Source organism: Rhinatrema bivittatum, chromosome 9 (genome assembly GCF_901001135.1).
Source record: "Rhinatrema bivittatum chromosome 9, aRhiBiv1.1, whole genome shotgun sequence".
Taxonomy (NCBI): domain Eukaryota; kingdom Metazoa; phylum Chordata; class Amphibia; order Gymnophiona; family Rhinatrematidae; genus Rhinatrema; species Rhinatrema bivittatum.
This window is the reverse complement of record NC_042623.1, coordinates 163,398,410-163,418,967: the sequence shown is the minus strand read 5'-3', so window position 1 is coordinate 163,418,967 and position 20,558 is coordinate 163,398,410. Positions and strand designations below refer to the sequence as shown.

At 42.5% G+C, this 20,558-nt stretch overlaps 1 protein-coding gene across 4 annotated transcripts in view; it reads left to right on the top strand.

Moving 5' to 3' along the window:
• The window catches only part of INPP5D (inositol polyphosphate-5-phosphatase D), a 243,623-nt gene extending 229,074 nt beyond the window's left edge, over positions 1-14,549 (top strand). For 2 of the 4 annotated variants that reach the window (XM_029616170.1, XM_029616171.1), the window contains 3 exons: positions 2,260-2,535; positions 4,413-4,992; positions 13,225-14,549. In XM_029616170.1, the coding sequence (XP_029472030.1) occupies positions 2,260-2,535; positions 4,413-4,992; positions 13,225-13,227 (859 nt within the window). In that variant the 3' untranslated portion in view covers positions 13,228-14,549. The remainder of the gene's footprint in view (positions 1-2,259; positions 2,536-4,412; positions 4,993-13,224) is intronic. The other 2 variants (XM_029616172.1, XM_029616174.1) reach the window with 2 other exon arrangements.
• The last annotated feature ends 6,009 nt before the right edge of the window (positions 14,550-20,558 follow it).

Genomic DNA, 20,558 nt, shown 5'->3' with positions numbered 1-20,558 from the left:
GCTATATAATGAAGGAATTAGCTATTCCCCTCCGATACTGTAACGGGCGCTGATACTATCTCCTCAGTAACCCGCTGTTTTGCCGCGGCCTTAACGTGTTAGTTTACCGCCTCCCCCTAGTAGGAGTTAGTGTAGTGTAGTGTAGTGTAAAAAACATTGCTTACCCGCCCTGGTCCCGTCCGGTCTCCGGTCCAGCCCGTCCGGTCTCCGGTGTAGCCCCAGTCCGGTCTCCTGCAGCCCGTCCGGTCCCCTCCTCCCGAAGCAAAAAAAAACCAAAAAACGAAAAAGTAGCAAGGCTCAGGCCTGCTACGGAAGTCCCTTCTCCCTTCCTCCCGATTTCGCACGGCCATTCATCCAGGCAGAGGGAACCGGTGGCGAAAACGGCCCACAGTTCCCTCTGCCTGGATGAATGCACGGCCACCGGCAGTGAAGGAATGGCCGTGCGATTTCAGCGCTGAAGGCAGTCACGGCCATTCATCCAGGCAGAGGGAACCGGTGGCGAAAACGGCCCACGGTTCCCTCTGCCTGGATGAATGCACGGCCACCGGCAGTGAAGGAATGGCCGTGCGATTTCAGCGCTGAAGGCAGTCACATGCCGTGACGTCACGTCACGGCATGTGACTGCCTTTAGCGCTGAAATCGCACGGCCATTCATCCAGGCAGAGGGAACCGGTGGCGAAAACGGCCCACGGTTCCCTCTGCCTGGATGAATGCACGACCACCCGGCTCCCTCCGCCTGAATTAATGCGCGCCTGTGAGACCCGGCCGGGTCGCACAGGCGCGCATTAATTCAGGCGGAGGGAGCCGGCGGCGAAAGCGGCCTCCGGCAACCCCCACCGGCAGTGAATGCGCGCCTGTGAATTAATGCGCGCCTGTGCGACCCGGCTGGGTCGCACAGGCGCGCATTAATTCACTGCCGGTGGGGGTTGCCGGAGGCCGCTTTCGCCGCCGGCTCCCTCTGCCTGAATTAATGCGCGCCTGTGCGACCCGGCCTCGTTTGAACATGCGCCCACCCGCCCCCCGGATCCCGCTGCCGCGCCTGCCCAATCGAACACGCGCCTACCCGCCCGCGGCCTCAATCGAACACCCGGCTCCCGCCGCCGCCCGCCGGCCGCCTGGACCCACGCCGCTGCCTGGATGACCGCATGAAAGTGACAGGTATTTAAAATTATTTTTTTTTATAACACTCAGGTTTTTACATATTTTTGGTTTTTTGTTTTTTTTTTACACTTCCTGGTACCTGTCATTTCAAATGACATTTGAAATGACAGGTACCAGCGCACCCAGGTTACTGTATAGGCGCTGTATTAAGCGCCTATACAGTAAAATGGGTTACGCGGGCATAACCCTTCCCTAACACTTTAAAACCGCGGCATGCATTTGCATGCAATTAGAAGAGAGTATCGGGGACTAAGTGAAGAGAACTGTGCGTGCGGGGAGGAAGGGTGCTCCTGACACTGCCGCACTGTTTCTACCGCGGCCTTACTGTATCGACCTGAAAGGTAGGGGGGGTTTACATAGGGCCGGGGGGGTGGGTTAGGGAGGGGAAGGGAGGGGAAGGTGAGGGGAGGCGAAAGGAAAGTTCCCTCCGAGGCCGCTCCGATTTCAGAGCGACCTCGGAGGGAATAGGCAGCGCGCGCTGGGCTCGGCGCGCGCAGGTTGCACAAATGTGCACCCCCGTGCGTGCGCCGACCACGGATTTTATAAGATATGCGCGGCTACACGCGTATCTTATAAAATCCAGCGTACATTTATAAAATCTACCTCTTACTTTCTCCCCTCTGTACTAAATACGCCCTGGGAAGGCCTCCTTCTAATATGGCTAAAACATGCAGTCTTTTAGCCACATTGAGAGGGGGTAATTTTCCAAAGGCTGGTTGAAGTGGGCAATATGCAAATTATTTTGAAAACCGCCCTCCCTATCCCTGTGGGAAACACATCTCTCTTCAGTAAAGCCCTATGCCTGAAAAAATGCAACCCGCAGAGTTTTGATTTTGACTTACTCTGCAGCCTAGAAATCTGTCAGCCTCCTACAGACAACTTCTGTTTCATGTTATTTTGGCAATAGACCAGAAAGGTGAGTAATAAATACACAGAAAAGTATGGTAGGGTTTTTGCAGTAAAACTAACAAGGATTGTCAAAATCTGGCTAGTTAATGTTACAGCTTTTTCAGATTGGCAAGGTGGGAACTTACTAGGGAATGTAGTGCGATTTATTTATGCATCCTGCATTTATATTCTGTTCCTGTCTCTTCCTAGGTTACCTCACTTCTCCAGTTCAACCCCTACAGATATTAGCAATCCAAACTATATGGGAACAGGCTTCCAACAGCTTCCTACTTCCAACCTGCCAAAGCAAACCTCTCCTGACCAACACCCACCATTCTGGGGACATGACCAGCGTACAAAACAGAATTCCCCTCTTCTGGCACACAGTGAGCCTACTTCCACATCACCATCCTGGTCACCTGTGTCACCAAAGAAATTCACTCACACAGCTACAAGTCGCGTATGTCCCCAGAATCAAGAGCCACTGTGAGTGTCTGAAATGCTGAATGAGAAAAAAAAACAAAACAAGCAAATCCATCTCCTTGTAAGAGAGACTTTTGAAAAAGCTCAACAGAAACAGAAGGAATGATTACTTTTTTTTTTTTTTTTTTTTTAAATAAAGTTACGGATCTCCAACCAAACGTTTCTATACCTAATGAGTCTTTCCAGTAATGAAAGTATTAATGCAAATGAGACTTTTACATTTCATGATTGTATCTGTTCAAGGACATCTAAGTTTAGAGGGCAATTTACAAAGCCATTTACTGTGGAAATTGGCTTTCTGAAAATGATCCTCCTCTGCCAGGCTAAAATTCCATGCATATAGTATTTTAGTCAGATTAAAATGAGGCATTTCTGTGGGCTGATTAAAGGTGAGAGAGGAAAACAGTGCATGTGCATTTGAATTTCAAATGTAAGGATACTATTTTGCCCCTTCTCTGCCACCTACAAAAATAACAGTGGTGTGGCATGGAGGAGTAGCCTAGTGGTTAGAGCAGTGAGCTATAAAGCGGTGAAGTCAGAGTTCAAATCCCTCTGCTGCTCTTTGTGATCTTGGCCAAATTACTTCACCTTCTAATACTTCAGGTACAAACACAGGCCTAGATTCACTAAGCTGCAATAGCATGTAACAAATGTTAAATATATCATAGAACAAAAGATTTTCTCCCCCCTATGAAAATAAGCTGCTTTGCATGCAAAAAAATGTCCCAACGCATGTAAGGCAGCAATATACATAGGCCCCCCCCTCTGTAAATAAAATAATGTAGCCGACTTAGAAAAAAGTCAGCCCCATTATTTTATTGCATTTGAGGAAACTGTAGGTATTTTTCTGAGGGCGCATTGGGATGCTAACACTAGTCCTTGATGCTCCTGTGGAAAAATTAAAGGGCCAGTGGCCTGAAAAATTACCCTCCTGCAAATAAGAAAATCGTCCCCAGTGGTTGGAGGTTGCCATTGACCCCCCCCCCCCCCCGCGGTAATTTTTCTTACTTGGGGGAGGGCAGTTTTTTTGGGCTGCTTGGCCCATTACGTGATGGCACCCCTATATGAAATGGGCCGCCATCTTGCTAGAAAAGGAAGAGTGATAAAATATTGCGCCTTGGTACCGAGAGTTTGTCAGGGAGAGGCCTAATATTGCAGGAATACTCCCACATGATATCTGGCCCCTCCTGCAATAAACTATCATGGCTTAATAAATCTCCCTCTTAGATTGTAATTCCTCTGGGGATAGGGAAATGCCAATAGTGCCTGGATGTAATCTGCTTTGAAGTGTCTGAAAAGCAAAAAAAAATCAAATATAGCAATTGTAAAGTATATTGATACTTATAGCATGCAAACTTTGAAATTACTAATTTTCAAAGGGAAACAGCACAAGTGAGTTCCCTTTGAACATTGCATGTAGGCAGGCTAAAAGTGCCCATGTACATTGCAAACACAGGATACTCAAAATTGCCCTTTTTATGCCTAATGTACTACTTAAAAGCAGCTTTAACATTATTGCACACCTAAATTGACTTCTAAAGTTAAAATATGTTCTTTCTGCTGATAACGTTCTCTATCTCTGAAGATGGGACAAAAATAGCACATGTTCAAAGACTATTAACTTTGTGCAGAAACCCAAAAGCTATGAAGAGTAAATATTGTCAGAAGCCTCAGAGCAGAGATACATGTATAGCTGCAATCTTCATCACTATGTCTTCTCCCTCATCATTTTTCTTTTGTCCTTTTTTCTCCATAGAATATATATTTTTTTTAATTTAACACTAACTTCCTTGCTTTGAACTTTTCTCTGGTTCCTTTATTTCTCTTTTTTGACAATCATATGCACTTCCTAGTAACCAAACTCTTATTTTTCTTACCAGTAGTTGCAGTTTGGATGTGGTAAAGAGCATGGATATTTCTCCCCAGGAGGATCCACAGCCTTCTGAGATGTTTGAGAACCCTCTTTATGGACTTATGAGTTCAAAGGGAAAGTCAAACTCCAGGAGGGAACAGGACTCCCCAAACTACGCTGGGAAAGAGCTCCCTAACATCCCAGGGCCGGCAACATCTCGCAGCAGTAAGACTCAAGAGACAGATAACAGCAAGTCATTTAGCAAGCAGTTATCTCCCTCTGTGCTCAACCCAAGGGCACGGTCCTATACTTGTTCTTCCACCTCCATGGGAGAAAAGACTGCAATCAGCAATGTCCATGGCAAGCCAACAACTCCTATGACCGTAGAGGCTTCAGGATCAGCCAAGAAATCAGACAAACCCTGTGGACCAGAAGTGGGTCTATCTGGGATACATGGACAACGGCGCAGGCCCCCTCTACCAGCAAAGAGTCAGGCAGCACGAGACTTGCAGTACTCCAAAACTCGGGATTATCGAGAAAATTCAGAGCTTCCCCAGCAGGGTAAGCCTCGAGCAGAGGATGCACCAGTGAACAGAACAGCCATGATGGTATGTTCTACGTTGGCAACTATAGCAAAGCAACTGATAGAAACAGAAAAGGAATAGAGAACAAAGGCTCATGTGCTGGAATGAGATGAGAGATATGAGGAAAGAGATCATTAAGAAGCACAACTCTACAGATATGTGTAAAGGTTTAGAAACCACTGGCCAAACTGACAGTTTGAATGAATTTCTATGTGAACAGAAGCTGACACAATCTCTACATGGTACAAAGTTAAACATTATATAGTCCCAGGGGGAAAAACCAAAACATAAAATGAAGACAAAATAAACCCTCACAATGTCATTTACACTACTGGAAACAGTAACTGTTATATTAATTAAGGCACCTACATAATCATGGGCAACACTTGCTCATAAAGACATATGGCAAATGCATATGTTTGCTTGTAGCCCTATGTATAATCATCAATACCTAATTGCAGTCCATGTAGTTTTTTGTATATTGCAATTAAAACATTCATAACAAATCACACTTATCTTGAAAATAAAGCCAAACTTGTTGAGTTCCACCAGTGATGATTATGAAAACCCCAGACTAGCGTTCCATTCATGAAGCACAAAGAGGTACCATTTTAAAGGAAGAAAACCTCCAATCCTTAAGAGACACATAACACTCCCATCATGAAAAACTATCTGAAAACAATAAAGCTTTATCAGCAAAACATATCTTCTTGATGTTAAATTAATGAATATCAATCAATTTCCAAATTAAGACCTAGAGGTTCTACTGTATTCAACTGATGAATCCAAAACTGTTCCCTCTTATTTAAAATCTCTTCCCTGTTTCCACCCTGTGATGGCAAAGCAATATTGTTGGAATGTAAGCTTAAATTCTTCTCAGTGTTGGACCATGGAGGCCCGCAATGTTTTTGTAGGTATTCAACTCCTATGCTCATTGAGTCTAACTTTAACTATTCTCTTTCTTTACCTCACATATATATTATAGGGACAAATAATTACATACACCACCCAAAAAGGTGAACAAAGGGTAGCATGTCTCAGATTGAACACATAGGGGCAGATTTTTAAAAAGTACGCCCGCGCGTAATTTTGTTTGCGCAACCGGCACAAACAAAAGTACACCTGATTTTAAAAGATACGCGCGTAGCCAAGCCGCACAGCCTGCCTCCGTTCCCTCCGAGGCCGCTCCGAAATCAGAGCGGCCTCGGAGGGAACTTTCTTTCTGGCGCCCCCCACCTTCCCTTTCCTTCCCCTAACTAACCCGCCCCCCGGCCCTAATCCCCCCCTTACCTTTATTTCAAAAGTTATGCCTGCCCGAGGCAGGCATAACTTGCGCACGCCAGCGTGCCATGTTCCGGTCCGGGGGCTGGTCCGGAGGCCGCGTCCACACCCCCAGAATGCCCCTGGGCCGGAACCACGCCCATGGCCCCACCCCCGGAACGCCCCCGATGATGTGCCAGCCGCGATATGTCCCCCCAGGAAAGCCCCGGGACTTGCGCATGCCGCCGAGCCTATACGACATAGGCTCGGCGCGTGCAGGGGGTGGAAGGGGCAGCTTTTCGGGGGTTACGCGCGTACCCCTTTGAAAATCTGCCCCATAATCCGTATTTGGAAGCTGCCATTCAGAATATTCAGTGAATTGAATTCAATGGATTAAGTGACATTGTGAGGTGTTTTTTGTCTTAGGTTTAACTTAACATCTATCTGCAATTTTTAATACAAAATTACTATTTATTTGTTGATTTTTAACAGATTGAAAATAATACAAAAGTCAATGTGGACACCCTTTCAGTCAGTACTTTGTAACACCTCCTTTGGCAGAAATAACAGTTTCCAAATGTTTCCTGTAGCCTGCTTAGTCTTTGTAGTCTTGCTTTTAGAATTTTGTTTGACCACTGCTCCTTGCAGAATTCTTACTCAGAAATAATCTTAGGTCTCCTTGCATGCACAGCCTGTTTGAGATCTCCCCACAAATTTTCAATAATAAAGTCTGGGGACTGTGAAAGCCATTCTAAAACCTTCAATCGTTCTTTCTTGTAAACAATACAGGGTTGATTCTAAGGTATGTTTCAACTCACCATCTTGCTGAAATATCCAACTTCTTTTCAGCTTCAATTTGTTCACTGACTGTAGGACATTGGCTTCTAGTGGATGTTCCAAAATGTCTCAGGCTTATCAAGGTTTGTTTTGCCTACTTTAGATGATGACGTTTGTAATAGGGTCTTTGAAAAGATTACCCTCTGACAGTTCTCTCATGCAGATCATTGTTGTGTAAGCAAGCAATGCTGTACTGTAGATAACTACTCCACTTTTCAGCAGGTTGTTTTGCATTGATTTGTGGGTTCTATTTTGCAGATCTAAACAGTTTTTGGGCTGTTCTTTCTGAGATTTTTCTTGGTCTTCTAGATCTTGACTTCAACAGTTCCATGTAACTTATTTCTTAACATTTCTGACAGTTGAAATTGCTAGCTGGAAGCATTTGGAGATCATTTTATAGCCTTCCCTTGCATTGTTTGTAAGAGTGAATTATCTTCCTTTTTAAAAGTACAGACAGCTGCTTTGAGAAGAGCATGGTTGGTGAAAGTAGTCAGAACAAACACAATCTGAGACATTAGAAGATTCAGAGTATTTGTTCAACCATGGAATTGTCTTCATCTAACTGAAGGCCTAATGAATCAATCAACCTTTTGGACCCTATTAACAACTTTTTATAAAAAGAAGTAATGAATCAACTGAAAGGATATCCAAACTTTTACACATACCATATTCACTTGCTTATTATTTTCAATCTGCTAAAATCAGCAAATAGTAACTTTGCATTGAAAATTTCAGAAAGATACCATATTCAGCTTTGTACCACATAGGTTATGTCATCTGCTGTTCACTTAGAGATTCATTGAAACATACAAGTTACCAAGAGTACCTAAACTTTTGCACGTAACTGTAATTGTACACATTTTATTTATTTATTCAGCTCATGCCTTCTAATTGTTAATACCAGCTGAGAAACAAAAAAGGGAGAAGAGCCACATTGCTTGACTACAGCACTGCACACAATGGTATAGGATGCTTAAGTTTCAGTCTCTAGTCTTGCTGGGGGTCATGCATCACAAAGGTGAAATGCTTGGGACCCGTGACTAAAGAGGATGGTTGCTACTATAGAGACAAACTCTAATAACCGAAGGGCTGTATTGAAGGGTTTAGTCTCAGAGACTTTGAAGTCCATATTCAAAAGCATTTAGCTGGCTAACTGAGAAGTTAATCTCAATCAAATACAATTCTTTAGCCAAGTATATATGTGGGCCCCTTACTCTAAGGGTCTGTATTTCAACATTATTGAAATTGTATTTGATTGAGATTGACCAGTTGAACCATCGGTTTGGAATTGTGGACACACACTAAGGTAAACTGGAATACAGTGGAATACAGTGATATTTGGGGTAAGGGTTGTAACTGAGAAGTTAGGCAGCTTAATAAATATTTGGGCACATATTCGGCTAATTTCTAGCTTCCTAATAAGTTAAGCAGCTAGAATTTAACCAGCTAAGATAGGAGCATTCTGGGGGCAAAACTGGGAGGAGTAGAGTTAGCCAGCTAACTTCAGTATTCAGAGTTAGCTGAATGACTTAGCCAGCTATGCCTGGTCGGGCCAAAGAGCTGTCCTAAAATTAGGAAGCTATATTCAATAGTGCCATTTCACTATTGAATATGCCTCCAAAATTAACTGAATAGGTTTATCCGGCTAACTTTGCTAGCCAGACTGTGTCTGAATTTGGACATCTTTTTTTTCCAGCCTTTGGTGAGAGAGGGAAACTAGGATCCCCTGAGGTAGTCATTCTAGGAGGAAGAGCTGATAAAAGGAAACAATGATTGAAACAAAAATAGATGGTAATATTTTCAGTAAAGGTTGATCCAGGGTTTTCTCCCCTGCATGCATAGCCTTGTATTTCTGACTTCTCTACTGAGTTGACTAAAAGAAAGCAGGACCCCAAAGCCATGCATGGACTAGATTAAAACCAGGCCTGTCCTGAAAAAAATTAGCCAGTTGGCAGTGGATTCATGGGAATCATCAATATCATCATGGTTGTTTGTTTATGTCATACTTTTCTAGCATAAGAGTTCAAAGTGTGTTAAAACAAATTAGGGTATTACAGTTCCTTAGGTGTAGATTACATTTCATAAGTTATAGTTAGCTACAAATACTATTATAAATATCCATGATACAAATACTAATATACTATTTTAAACACAAATATAGTGCAGGACAGGTAAGGTTACAGTGAAAATGTTAGGCTTAAATTAATAAATTGTGTGTCAGTGAGGGCAATTTAGCAGATATAAAGTAATATATTTGTATACAGTAGCATATATGTCATACCTGAATTGGAAAAAGGCATTGTGGTGATCTGGTGAGAGTAGGTGGTGTGTGATAGGTGTGTTGTAAAGCAGTTCGTAGAAGTTCCTGGGGGCCAAGAAAGAATGAGGTTAGAAACCAGTAGGAATTCACTGTTCAGCTGTGGGCTGAAAGCTGTTAGAAATAGCAAGGTTTTTCAATGTTTCCTGAAAATGTGGAGGTTTGGGGTAAGCCTGCCTAATCTCAAGCAGTAAAGATTTCCAGAGGGTAAGGGAAGATCCTGAGAGAGATTTATTTCTGATGCTTGAGAGTCACATTTTCTCTAGGGACTGGTACATCTACACAAGCTTAGTTTAGTGAGTACAGTGGTCAGGAGGGTGTGTAAAGGGTGCGTCATTTGTTAAGTAAGGGTAGTGACAAACCCTTGAGGGCCTTGAAAGTCCAGACCAGGATTTTGAATATGGTGCAGTAGTGATTTGGAAGGCAGTGTAGGGTTCTCAGGAGTGGGGTGATTCTATCATTCTTGCTGATGCTTAACACCATTCATGCTGCAGAATTCTGAATGAGCTGCAGCTGATGGTTTAACTTCTTAAGCAGTCTGATGCAGTAGTCGAGTCGGGAGATCACACAGGCCTGGACCACAGTTGCAAAGTTGGACCCATCAAAGAAGAGGTGGCATACTTGGAAGAAAGCTGAAATGAACTTTAGTGTTTGAGTTTCCTTGAATTGGTTTGGTGGGTTGGGAATGGGGGGAAATGCTGTTTAGTTCCAATTCTCAGAGGGTTTGTAGGAAGCTTTCTGGACTTAGATTTGTAGTTGGCCTGACTAGTTTTGTAGTCATTATCTTTGAGAGTTGCTGCCATGATTGTCAGGAGATCCTAGAGGGTATCATTCTTACCCAGCAGGGAAAAAAAAATATACAGGGACACATGGTATGAAGGATAAAAGGAAGACCAAGAAGACAAGGCACAGAATAAATAGGCCGATACAGTATAGTGCACGTGTTTTGGATGCGCTAGCTTTACCCCTTATTCAGTAAGGGGTAATAGCGCATCCAAAACGCGCGTCCAACCCCCCCGAACCTAATAGCGCCCACAACATGCAAATGCGTTGATGGCCCTATTAGGTATTCCCACGTGATACAGAAAGTAAAATGTGCAGCTAAGCCGCACATTTTACTTTCAGAAATTAGCGCCTACCCAAAGGTAGCGCTTACCCAAAGATAGGCACTAATTTCTCCGGGCACCGGGAAAGTGCACAGAAAAGCAGTAAAAACTGCTTTTCTGTGCATCCTCCGACTTAGTAGCATAGCAATATTAAGTCGGAGGTCCCAAAAGTTAAAAAAAGTAAAAAACATAGAAAAAAAAATTGAAATAGGCCCATGGCTCGCAAACTGGACGCTCAATTTTGCCGGCTTCCAGTTTCCGAACCCGTGGCTGTCAGCGGGCTCCAGAACAGACGCCGGCAAAATTGAGTGTCTGCTGTCAAACCCGCTGACAGCCGCCGCTCCTGTCAAAAAAGAGGCTCTAGGGACGCACTAGTGTCCCTAGCGCATCTTTTTACTGCCGGCCCTAATTAAAATAAAATACTGAATTGTGCGTTTTTACTGTATCAGCCCGTACATGAGATGTGTAAACCTTCTTGATTTTACTCCACTGAATGTATACAAGTCGTGCACTATAGATGTAGTCCCCCTCCTGTATCCTACTGATTTGGGGTAAGGGTATTATACAAGGGTTGGTTGAATCCTCTTGCTTTTGCCACTCCTAAAGTTCTTCTGACAAGGGGAAACACTGCTTCAAGGCCTTGGGGCATTATCACCACTTTTTCTTTCTTCAGTATAACTCCTCACGCAGCAGTGGTATTCCTGTACAGTTTACTTAAACTGCTGCTCTGTGCATGGGGATAATCTGCACCGAGTGGCAGTTAGTGCCCTTAACAGATGGCATGGGGGATTAATAACCTTAACCAATTAGCCTTGATGCTTGTGGCACAACTGCAGCATCGCTCTCCACTTTGACGGCAGGGGGGGGAAGAAAAAGAGTATTGGATTCTGACGACAGCCAATGTTGGGTCTCGATCTTTACAGTCTGGAATGCTGATGCACTGACATTAGGGATAAAGCACAGGCCTGCTTCTATGGCCAAGTCTAAAAGCAAAGCATTCCTAATGATTGAATCTCAAACTACACTGGCTTTTCTCACCCTTCCCTCCGGGGCACATGACCCTGGAGAAACCCCTTTGGTGTAAGTGGATATGGCAAGTTTTAAATTCAGGATTATTTCCCTACCACACCAGCGTGATGCTGTCCTTCCAAGTGATCTTGCACATTCAAGGTAGCACAGGGGCTGCCAGACTGGAAATGGGACTGTGCTATGCCCCTGAAGGTCTCCCCTATATACCTCTCTGCCTCAGCTCCTCCGCTGCCGTAGCCTCCAGAGATCAAACTCATTCACTGAGAGCCAGGAGCTCATTGCACCTTCTCCCCAATTGATAAATAATCATGCAAGTAGCACTCATAACTCATAATCCTGCATGTGTACACATAACTATATGACGGTATACTCTTTTGTATTTTCTCCCATTTTAACAGCTATGGAAAAATTCTCTTCTAAATCAAGCTCTTAATTTTGCAAAATGTCTAAGTTATGCTATTCTAATTGCTCACCCAGGGCCTGATTTACTGAGATTTTCTCCCATAGACACAGAATGGGAAAAAAGCTTTAGCTAATCAGGACTCCAGTTTTTTTCAAAAGTACACACAAAACTTCAGCCTGCTTTGAAAATTAGCAGGACTGTATGTACATACCTTTGCATGACATATGTATGTACATCTACTGTATACCTGCTAGAGAGCAGCTATAAAATGTTCATGTAAACATTTACATGCATACTTTTGAAAATCAAATGTACACCTTAAATGATTTTCCTGCCCCAACTCCACTCCTGTGAACACCTCTTTGTAGTACACAGAAAAAATACATGCAAAATCACTTCTGCATGTACAACCCCTGGGTAATTTTCAAAAAGCTAATTTGTACACACAAAACCACATTTTACACATGTAAATGCTTATGTTTACCTCCATAGAATATAGCTGCACCTTTGGTCTTCATATGGCCCTAATTTGAACAAGATTCTTTTCTATCATTGCTGACTTTTCTTCCTGCCTGTGCTCAGTTCAAAGTCCTTTTTTGTTGCCTTCTGGCTACACTTAAATATGCCTCATCTCCACAATGCTACCTCTCTTTATAACTCCTCTTAGCCACTTTTTCTGTCTAGTGCGCCTTTGGCGCTACTTAGATGGAGAAATCTGAACATATCTGGATAAGTAGCATTTTTATTAAGATTTATCTGATTATCTTACATGCTCAGATAAGTCTGAAGAGTACTACTTATTCGGACGAGTAGCACTTTTCAGACTTATCTGGCTAAATGCCGCTACTTAGCTGGATAAATTGGAACTGCTTCGGATAAGTCCGAAATTGTGCAGCTCGTGGTTTTTACATATGTTAGCATTTGTGCATGCATATTTACTCAGATTTTATAACCTGCACATATTGTATCCATGCAGGTTATAAAATACAGTAGGAACTTTGTGTGTGCCCATATACACATAAAAATGGGCACACACGAGCAGTTTTTAAAGTTATCCCCTCTGTGGATAAATAATACCTGGTGCTGGATAGAATACATTTTTTATTTTCACTTGTGAATGATGATACAGCACAACATATTTGTATTTTTATTATCCTTAATGCAGTAGTCTCCAACTTATAAAAATAAAATCCTCATTTACACTCCTACCATGTTGTGCAAAACACAAGATAAGTCTTGACTATGAAAATATGGAATGTGTCATGATATTACTGACAGATCTTTGTCTCTTCTTGTTTTCATAGTGAATATTATGAAATAGATGACACAGAACCTTGCATAGAAAGGAAGAATCTCAGAGGACAGAATGATCACAAGCAGCATTTTCCTAATTGTGCCATTCTTCTGTGTGATATTTCTAGCACTGTTCATAGTGTTTTTATTGCCAGTGTTTGTACAACTCTGCTTCCTGGGAAGTGTTTTGTAAATGTTCTTAGTGTGGAAGATAAAATTAAGAAAAATGAGCAGCCTCCATTGAACCTGTAAGATGTTCTACTTATATTCCAATGAGACCACTCTCTGGGAAAAAATAATAGATTGCTCCTTGTTCATCTAAACCCTGTATTCATTTAGCCTGTTGTGGTTTCATGTAGAATTTTCACTAAAAAGACAAAGACTACTAGGAACTCTTGTAATCTCTTGGGGAGGAGAGAAGGCAGGGAAGAAGGTGAGTATGTAATTGAAAGTAGCTTAAGTCGTATTGCCCATAAATTTTGAGACCACAATGGTCCCTTCAGAATCTACAGCGAATACAATTTTCCCCAGAATCAATAAGACTGCTAAAACTTTGCACTAAGTAATATAAGAAAGTATTTAGGTACTTAAGCCATCATATTCTCCAAAGCAAAGACTCAAAAAGCCTAAATTCAGTTGCAGGAAAAGAGGCAGAGCAGGAGAGAACGACAAACTTTGGGGAAGGAAGGAAAGTTAGCTTTCAACTGTGGGAAGGAAGGGCCAGAAAAACGAACTATTTTTGAAGAAAAATGAGCCAAAGGAAAGAGAGACCAGTGTACTGCCATGGAAAAGGAGTGAGATGGTCCACTTCTATTGTGATGAGAAGAGGGATAAATTTAGATAGCCCAACACTAGTTCATTTCATTGATGGGTAGCAAATAGAGAAAAAAAAATAAAAAGGCATGAAATTGAGGGATAAAAGAGACAAAAAGAGGAAAATAGAAGCAAAAAAGGCCTGAGAATAGAGAAGGATAGACATAAGACAAAACAAAAAAAAGGCCTGTGAACAGTGAAGGATGAAAGGGAAGGAGGCCTATGGGGTGGGGTGAGAAGGGAAGGAAGAGTGGCCTGAGGATATAAAATGTTGAAATGGGGATGGAGGAAATACCCAGTGGTCAGGAAGGAAGAGAAGAGATACCCAGCTGCACGAAGGGATGAGACATGGTGAACTGTGACTTCACAGGATACAGAGCAAGGACAGGAAAGATTTTGGAAAGAGTAGAGAAAGAAATGGAAAAGAATAAATGGGAGAGAAATGGTCCATATTACTAGATATACAGAATGATGGAGAAAAGCGAAAGTGAAAAGGAGTGAACAGAGATAGACAGAAGCTAAAGAGGTGACATCTGACATGGAAAAAAAAGAATCAGAATAGAAAGGTAAAAAGATCAGATAACTGTTTTTTCTTATTATTGGCATTAATCTATGTAATTCATTTTTTTACCTCAAAGCACATGTAAAGAAAGTGTCATGCTGTTCTTCTCACATGCAAATAAAATAGTTTAGCAATTAGTAACAAGAGTATGGTAGAAACATTTTTTCCATTAAAATAACAACAATAAAACTATCCCATTCACACTGTTAACATCACACAGCTTAATACAAGGCTGGTTACATCTCCATCTATTATGTTTTTTGCTATGATTACATTCCTTACATGTGATTAACATGAGTCATCCATTTCTCTCTTAGGTGGACTTCTGTGAATGTAGTATGTTTTTCTTCCCCTGGAAACCAGTCAAAATTATTCCATATTTCACCTTGTTTCCTATCTGTTTTAGTCCATGTATCAATTCTATCCATCTCTGTCAAACTGATCTTAAAAGAAGTCCATAGAGGATATGTCTGGTGGACTTATTTTAGCCCACTTAAGCAAAACTTTTTTCCTAGCAGCGACCAAACATACAGGTCGATACAGTAAGAGCTGCGTTAGTGCCGGGCGCACCCGCGGTTGCCGCACGCACAGTCCGGCTCACCTACCGCTCGATACCGTATTGAAATGTCATGCAAATGCAAGCTGCGTCCAAGAAGCGTCCGTGAAGCGTTAGGCCCGCGCAACCCATTTTACTGTATAGAGCACTATACAGTATCCTGGGTGCGCGGGCCTAACGCTTCACGGACACGCTGGTATCTGTCATTTCAAATGTCATTTGAAATGACAGGTACCAGGAAGTGGACGGTTCTCCTACGCTCGGGATTGCCAGTCCTCTCTCCCCTCCTCCCGAAGCAAGGCGCAGGGAAGGGGGGAGAGAGGACTGGTGAAACGACATGTAAAGTGTAAAGCAACGAAGCGACTTACTTTTCTTGCAGCCCTCCTCCGGAGATGGACATCGGCGGAGACAGACCGCGGCTCCCCTGCCTCCCGGGGGGCAGCCGGCGGCGAAAGCGGCCCCGCCGGCGAAGATGGATGCCTGCACGGGCGAAAGCCCCTGTGCGTGCAATTTGGCCGCTCAAGACGTGACGTCACATGCCATGACGCCAAACGTCGTGATGTCACGCCTTGAGCGGCCAAATTGCACGCACAGGGGCCGCTTTCACCCGTGCAGGTATCCATCTTCGCCGGCAGCTGCTTCCGGGAGGCAGGGGAGCCGCGGTCCGTCTCCGGAGGAGGGCTGCAAGAAAAGTAAGTCGCTTCGTTGCTACTTTTTTTTTTTTTTTTTTCGCTTTTTCCGCTTTCGTTGCTTCGGGAAGAGGGGAGAGAGGACTGGGGCTGCCCCGGAGACCAGCACCCATGGACGCGGCCTGGGCAGGTGAGCGGGGGCTGGGGGAAAGTTTGCCACCTACCCTTACCCCTGCCTCTAACGCAGGGGTAAGGGTAGGCGGTAAATTAGCAGGTTAAACGCGCGGCAAAACTGCAGGTTAAAAAAGCGATAGTCGGGGCACGCGTTACTGTATGGGAGGGAATAGCTAATTCGATCGTTTACATCTAATATACATGCCGTGGGCGGAAGGGGTTACCCGGTGATTTAAAGAGGCGGTAAGAATGGGTTAAAGGGGATAGTGTATCATGGGTTGGACTAACGCGGCCGAAAAGTGAGTAGAAAGCGGGTTAGAAGCAGGGTAACCGCGGCCGCACTTTACTGTATTGACCTGATAATGATATAAACTTATTATATGAACTTGCTTTCAGATAACCCTTCTTTTCCTCTAACATCAGGACTTTGCCAAAGCAAATGTGACATTTTTGTTTGCAATACAAAGAACTTTCTAGAACTAATTAATTTTTATAAATTACAAGACATTAAGCATCATTCACCCAGAAGCCTCTTCATACTAGAAGCTTGCAGCCATCCTGTTTTGTGACCTATTACTTGATTAATGAAAACTTCTTAAATTATCTTATATTGCATTTCCCTGAATCTCATCTCCAGAGAAACACTTTCCACTTGATATAGAAAACCTCTACTCTCATCTTGTGTGATTGTAATGTTTAAGGTCTTTTGCCATTTAAAACTAAGATTATTAATGTGTACTCAACTACTGTTGTATAAAATTTTGTACTAAATAGAAAAAGTACCCTAGCTCCCAATCTATTTTAAAATGAATTTTAGTGGATTCCTTCTCAAAATATTGTCTCCTTTGCTTACCTTTGAGAGTATATTGTGTCTGGCCTACAAACAAGTATAAAAATGTCTTTGTGGAATTTGAAAGTGTTCCTGTAACTAGTGAAACGACATTACATTAAACTTCTTTATGGTTAATCATGGCAGCTGCCACTATGCCAATTCCTTTATTTTGCCACTCCAAAAATATAGAATTATTCATACCCAATTCAAAATCTTAAATTTCCCACCAAGGGGAGATATGAGGAAATCTGCTTTTTCCTTCCATATTTTACATCTTCCTCCAAAATGTCCTCCTGGCCCTAACCAGGATATTATTTTTAAACTTGCACGGGAATTTTGAAAGATTTACATGCAAAATCTAGGATAGCAAGAAAGGAGCAAAACTCTTAATTACATTGTCATCACACTAAATTTATAATCAGAACAAAATAAAGTCTAAAAAGTTCAATAAAATATCCACAGTCTGGGAACTTTTATTAATAGTCAAGCAGTCCAAAGGAAAGCAATTTTTTTAAAATAAACAATCAGTCCCCAACATGACGAACTTGACTATATCTGCAGTTTCATTTATCCATGGATGTCCTCAAAATGTCCATCTTGCAAACACATTTCTTATGCTTCCTCATCAGAAGACTTATCAGGGGACGAATCAGTCCTGTTCTCATTTCCATGTGGGATCCTCCTCTTCTGGATCATTCACTGGCTCAGTGTCAGACCCTCAGGATACCACCCACCCTTTTCGAGACAAGACACCCACGTGGTCAGATGCAATAGGATCCTTTTCCAGTATCCTCTCAGATAATCCGGTCTCGACACCAACATCAGACTTGTCCATGTACAGACTTTTGGTGAATCACTTTCCCCAGGAATTGAGACATGACATTAATTTTATGACTCAATCCGACTCGATCTTTTTCAATTTGTCTTCCTAACCTTTATCTACCATTGAAACTAGAGTTTTAAATTTTGGACTTTTGTTCATACCCACTATTCACTATGACCCATTTGATGCCCGGTTACATCTGCAACGCTAATTTTGCCTACTCAAATTGAAGCTATTTTTCTTACAACATAAGTCTGCTCAAGATTCCTCAGTGATATTTCATCCGTCGAAATGGGTTCCACTTGGTCCTACTGACCCACTGATTCAGACCTTTGAGAGACTTGTTTGTCACATTGCTCACCGAGAAAACCTCTCATATAAACAGCATCATAATGTATCCTGGGAAGAACGTTAATCCATCTGTAATTTATCGACTGCTCCATAGATTATTAACAAACCTGCTGCTAAAGGTGGCAGCATGTTATTCTGGACCGCCAAGTTTATAGCACTTAGGAATACCATCAACTTATGGACCCTTGTTATTACAAAGAACGTTCGCCCAATCCGATTCCACACTTATTAAATGAAATTACCATTTTAGTTCAATTTGGTCTTTTCTTACACCCAAGGAAGCTGACTTCATTGTAGAACGATACCCTGTGATACCTACCTTTTATGTTCTACTTAAGGTACACAAGTCCCTAGTGAATCCACCTGGCCATCCCATTATAGTGAGCATAGGCTCATTGCTTGAGCTGCTGTCCATTCATATACCTAGTCTCATCATACATAGGCAACTCTGGACATTTTAGTACCGCTTTAGACACACTTTCCCTCCCTGCTGACTCATTTTGGTTAATCATTCTTGATATTGTCTCTCTATACTCAAATATATTGCAGGAATCTGCTATCACCATCGTTCGCATGATACTAGACCAATGTCTGGTCGACAGTAGGGTCCCTACCAAATTCCTGGTTAAGCTCACTTGACTAGTTCTCACCAAAAATAATTTTCTTCTTGAAGGTCACTTTTTTCAGCGGATAACAGGCATAGTGATGGGTCCCACAATGGCCTTTGTCTTCACATGCCTTTGTTTCTGAATTTGAATCCTGCTATTTATATTCCTCTGCTTTTTGGTAGCTCATTTCTATATCGCTGCTTTTTATCAATGACATTTTTCTAATATGATCTGGCACCGAGCTTCATTTCTTCACTTTCCTTGACTGGCTTAATATGAGACTTGAATTTACAATTTATCTGCAGCATTGACTGTACCCAGATTTACTTTTTAGATGTTTATTTCTTTTTTTATTTCTTTAGACATTTTATATACCGTTTTTCCATATTAAAAAATCACAAGGGTTTACAAAAGTAACATTCATAGTTATAAATCAACAAGTACTAACGGGTAATGGAGTTAGGCATTGACATCTATTAATCGAATCGAATTGTTCCTATACATTTGACTTAAGATTTAAGATATGGTCAAAGAGTAAAGAAAGTTAAAATAGAAAAAAATAAAATGATATAACAGATTACACATTTTAGTTATTACGTTGTTTCGATACTTTCATTCTCTTCGTGCTTCAGTTAGTATCTTTTGACTTTCTTGTTATTGTTTCTTTCTGCATTCAGGTGTTTTAAGTTAGATTATATGCATTTTTGAATAGTCATGTTTTTAGCTCACATTTAAATCTCTTTCTATCTGGAATTAACTGTAGCATCCCAGGTAGGGAGTCCATAAGCTTTGGACCCGCTATGGAAAACACAAGATCTTACTTGTGTCAGCTCCGTATTGTGGGTACAGTCATAGTCCTTTATTTTTAGATCTTAGTGTTTGCTGAGGTGTGTATGGTTGTATTGTCACTCCTATCATACTAATGTTACTGGAATTCATGATTTTTAATATTAGCGTTTATAACTTAAAATGTATTCGAGCCTGTACTGGAAGTCAGTATAGAGAGATGAATGAGGGTGTAATGTGATCAGATTTTCTAGTTCCTAACAAAAAAGTCTTGCTGAAGCATTTTGTAATAATTGTAACGGTTTTAATAGACATGTTGGAAGGCCGAGTAACAATGAGTTACAGTAATCTAGGTTTGAAAAAATTAGGGTTTGCAAGATATAATGAAAGTCCTCGAATGCTAATAAAGGTTTCAATCTTTCTAATATTCGCAGCTTGGCGAAACCTGTAGTAACTAATTTATAGAGATGTGAATCGTGTCCTCGATCGTCTTAACGATCGATTTCGGCTGGGAGGGGGAGGGAATCGTATTGTTGCCGTTTGGGTGTGTAAACTATCGTGAAAAATCGTTAAAATCGTGAGCCGGCACACTAAACCCCCCTAAAACCCACCCGACCCTTTAAATTAAATCCCCCACCCTCCCGAACCCCCCCAAATGCTTTAAATTACCTGGGGATCCGGCGGTGGTCCAGAACGGCGGCGGTCCGGAACGGCCCCCTCAATAGAATCGTGTTGTCTTCAGCCGGCGCCATTTTTCAAAATGGCCGCCGCAAAATGGCGGCGGCCATAGACAAAAACGATTCGACGGAGGAGGTCGTTCCAGGACCCCCGCTGGACTTTTGGCAAGTCTTGTGGGGGTCAGGAGGCCCCCCCAAGCTGGCCAAAAGTTTCCTGGGAGTCCAGCGGGGTTCCGGGAGCGATTTCTTGCCGCGAATCGTTTTCGTACGGAAAATGGCGCCGGCAGGAGATCGAGTGCAGGAGGTCGTTCAGCGGCGGTCCGAAACCCCCGCTGAAAATGGCGCCGGCCATACGCGTATGGCCGGCGCCATTTTCCGTACGAAAACGAATCGCGGCAAGAAATCGCTCCCGGAACCCCGCTGGACTCCCAGGAAAATTTTGGCCAGCTTGGGGGGGCCTCCTGACCCCCACAAGACTTGCCAAAAGTCCAGCGGGGGTCCGGAACGACCTCCTCTGTCGAATCGTTTTTGTCT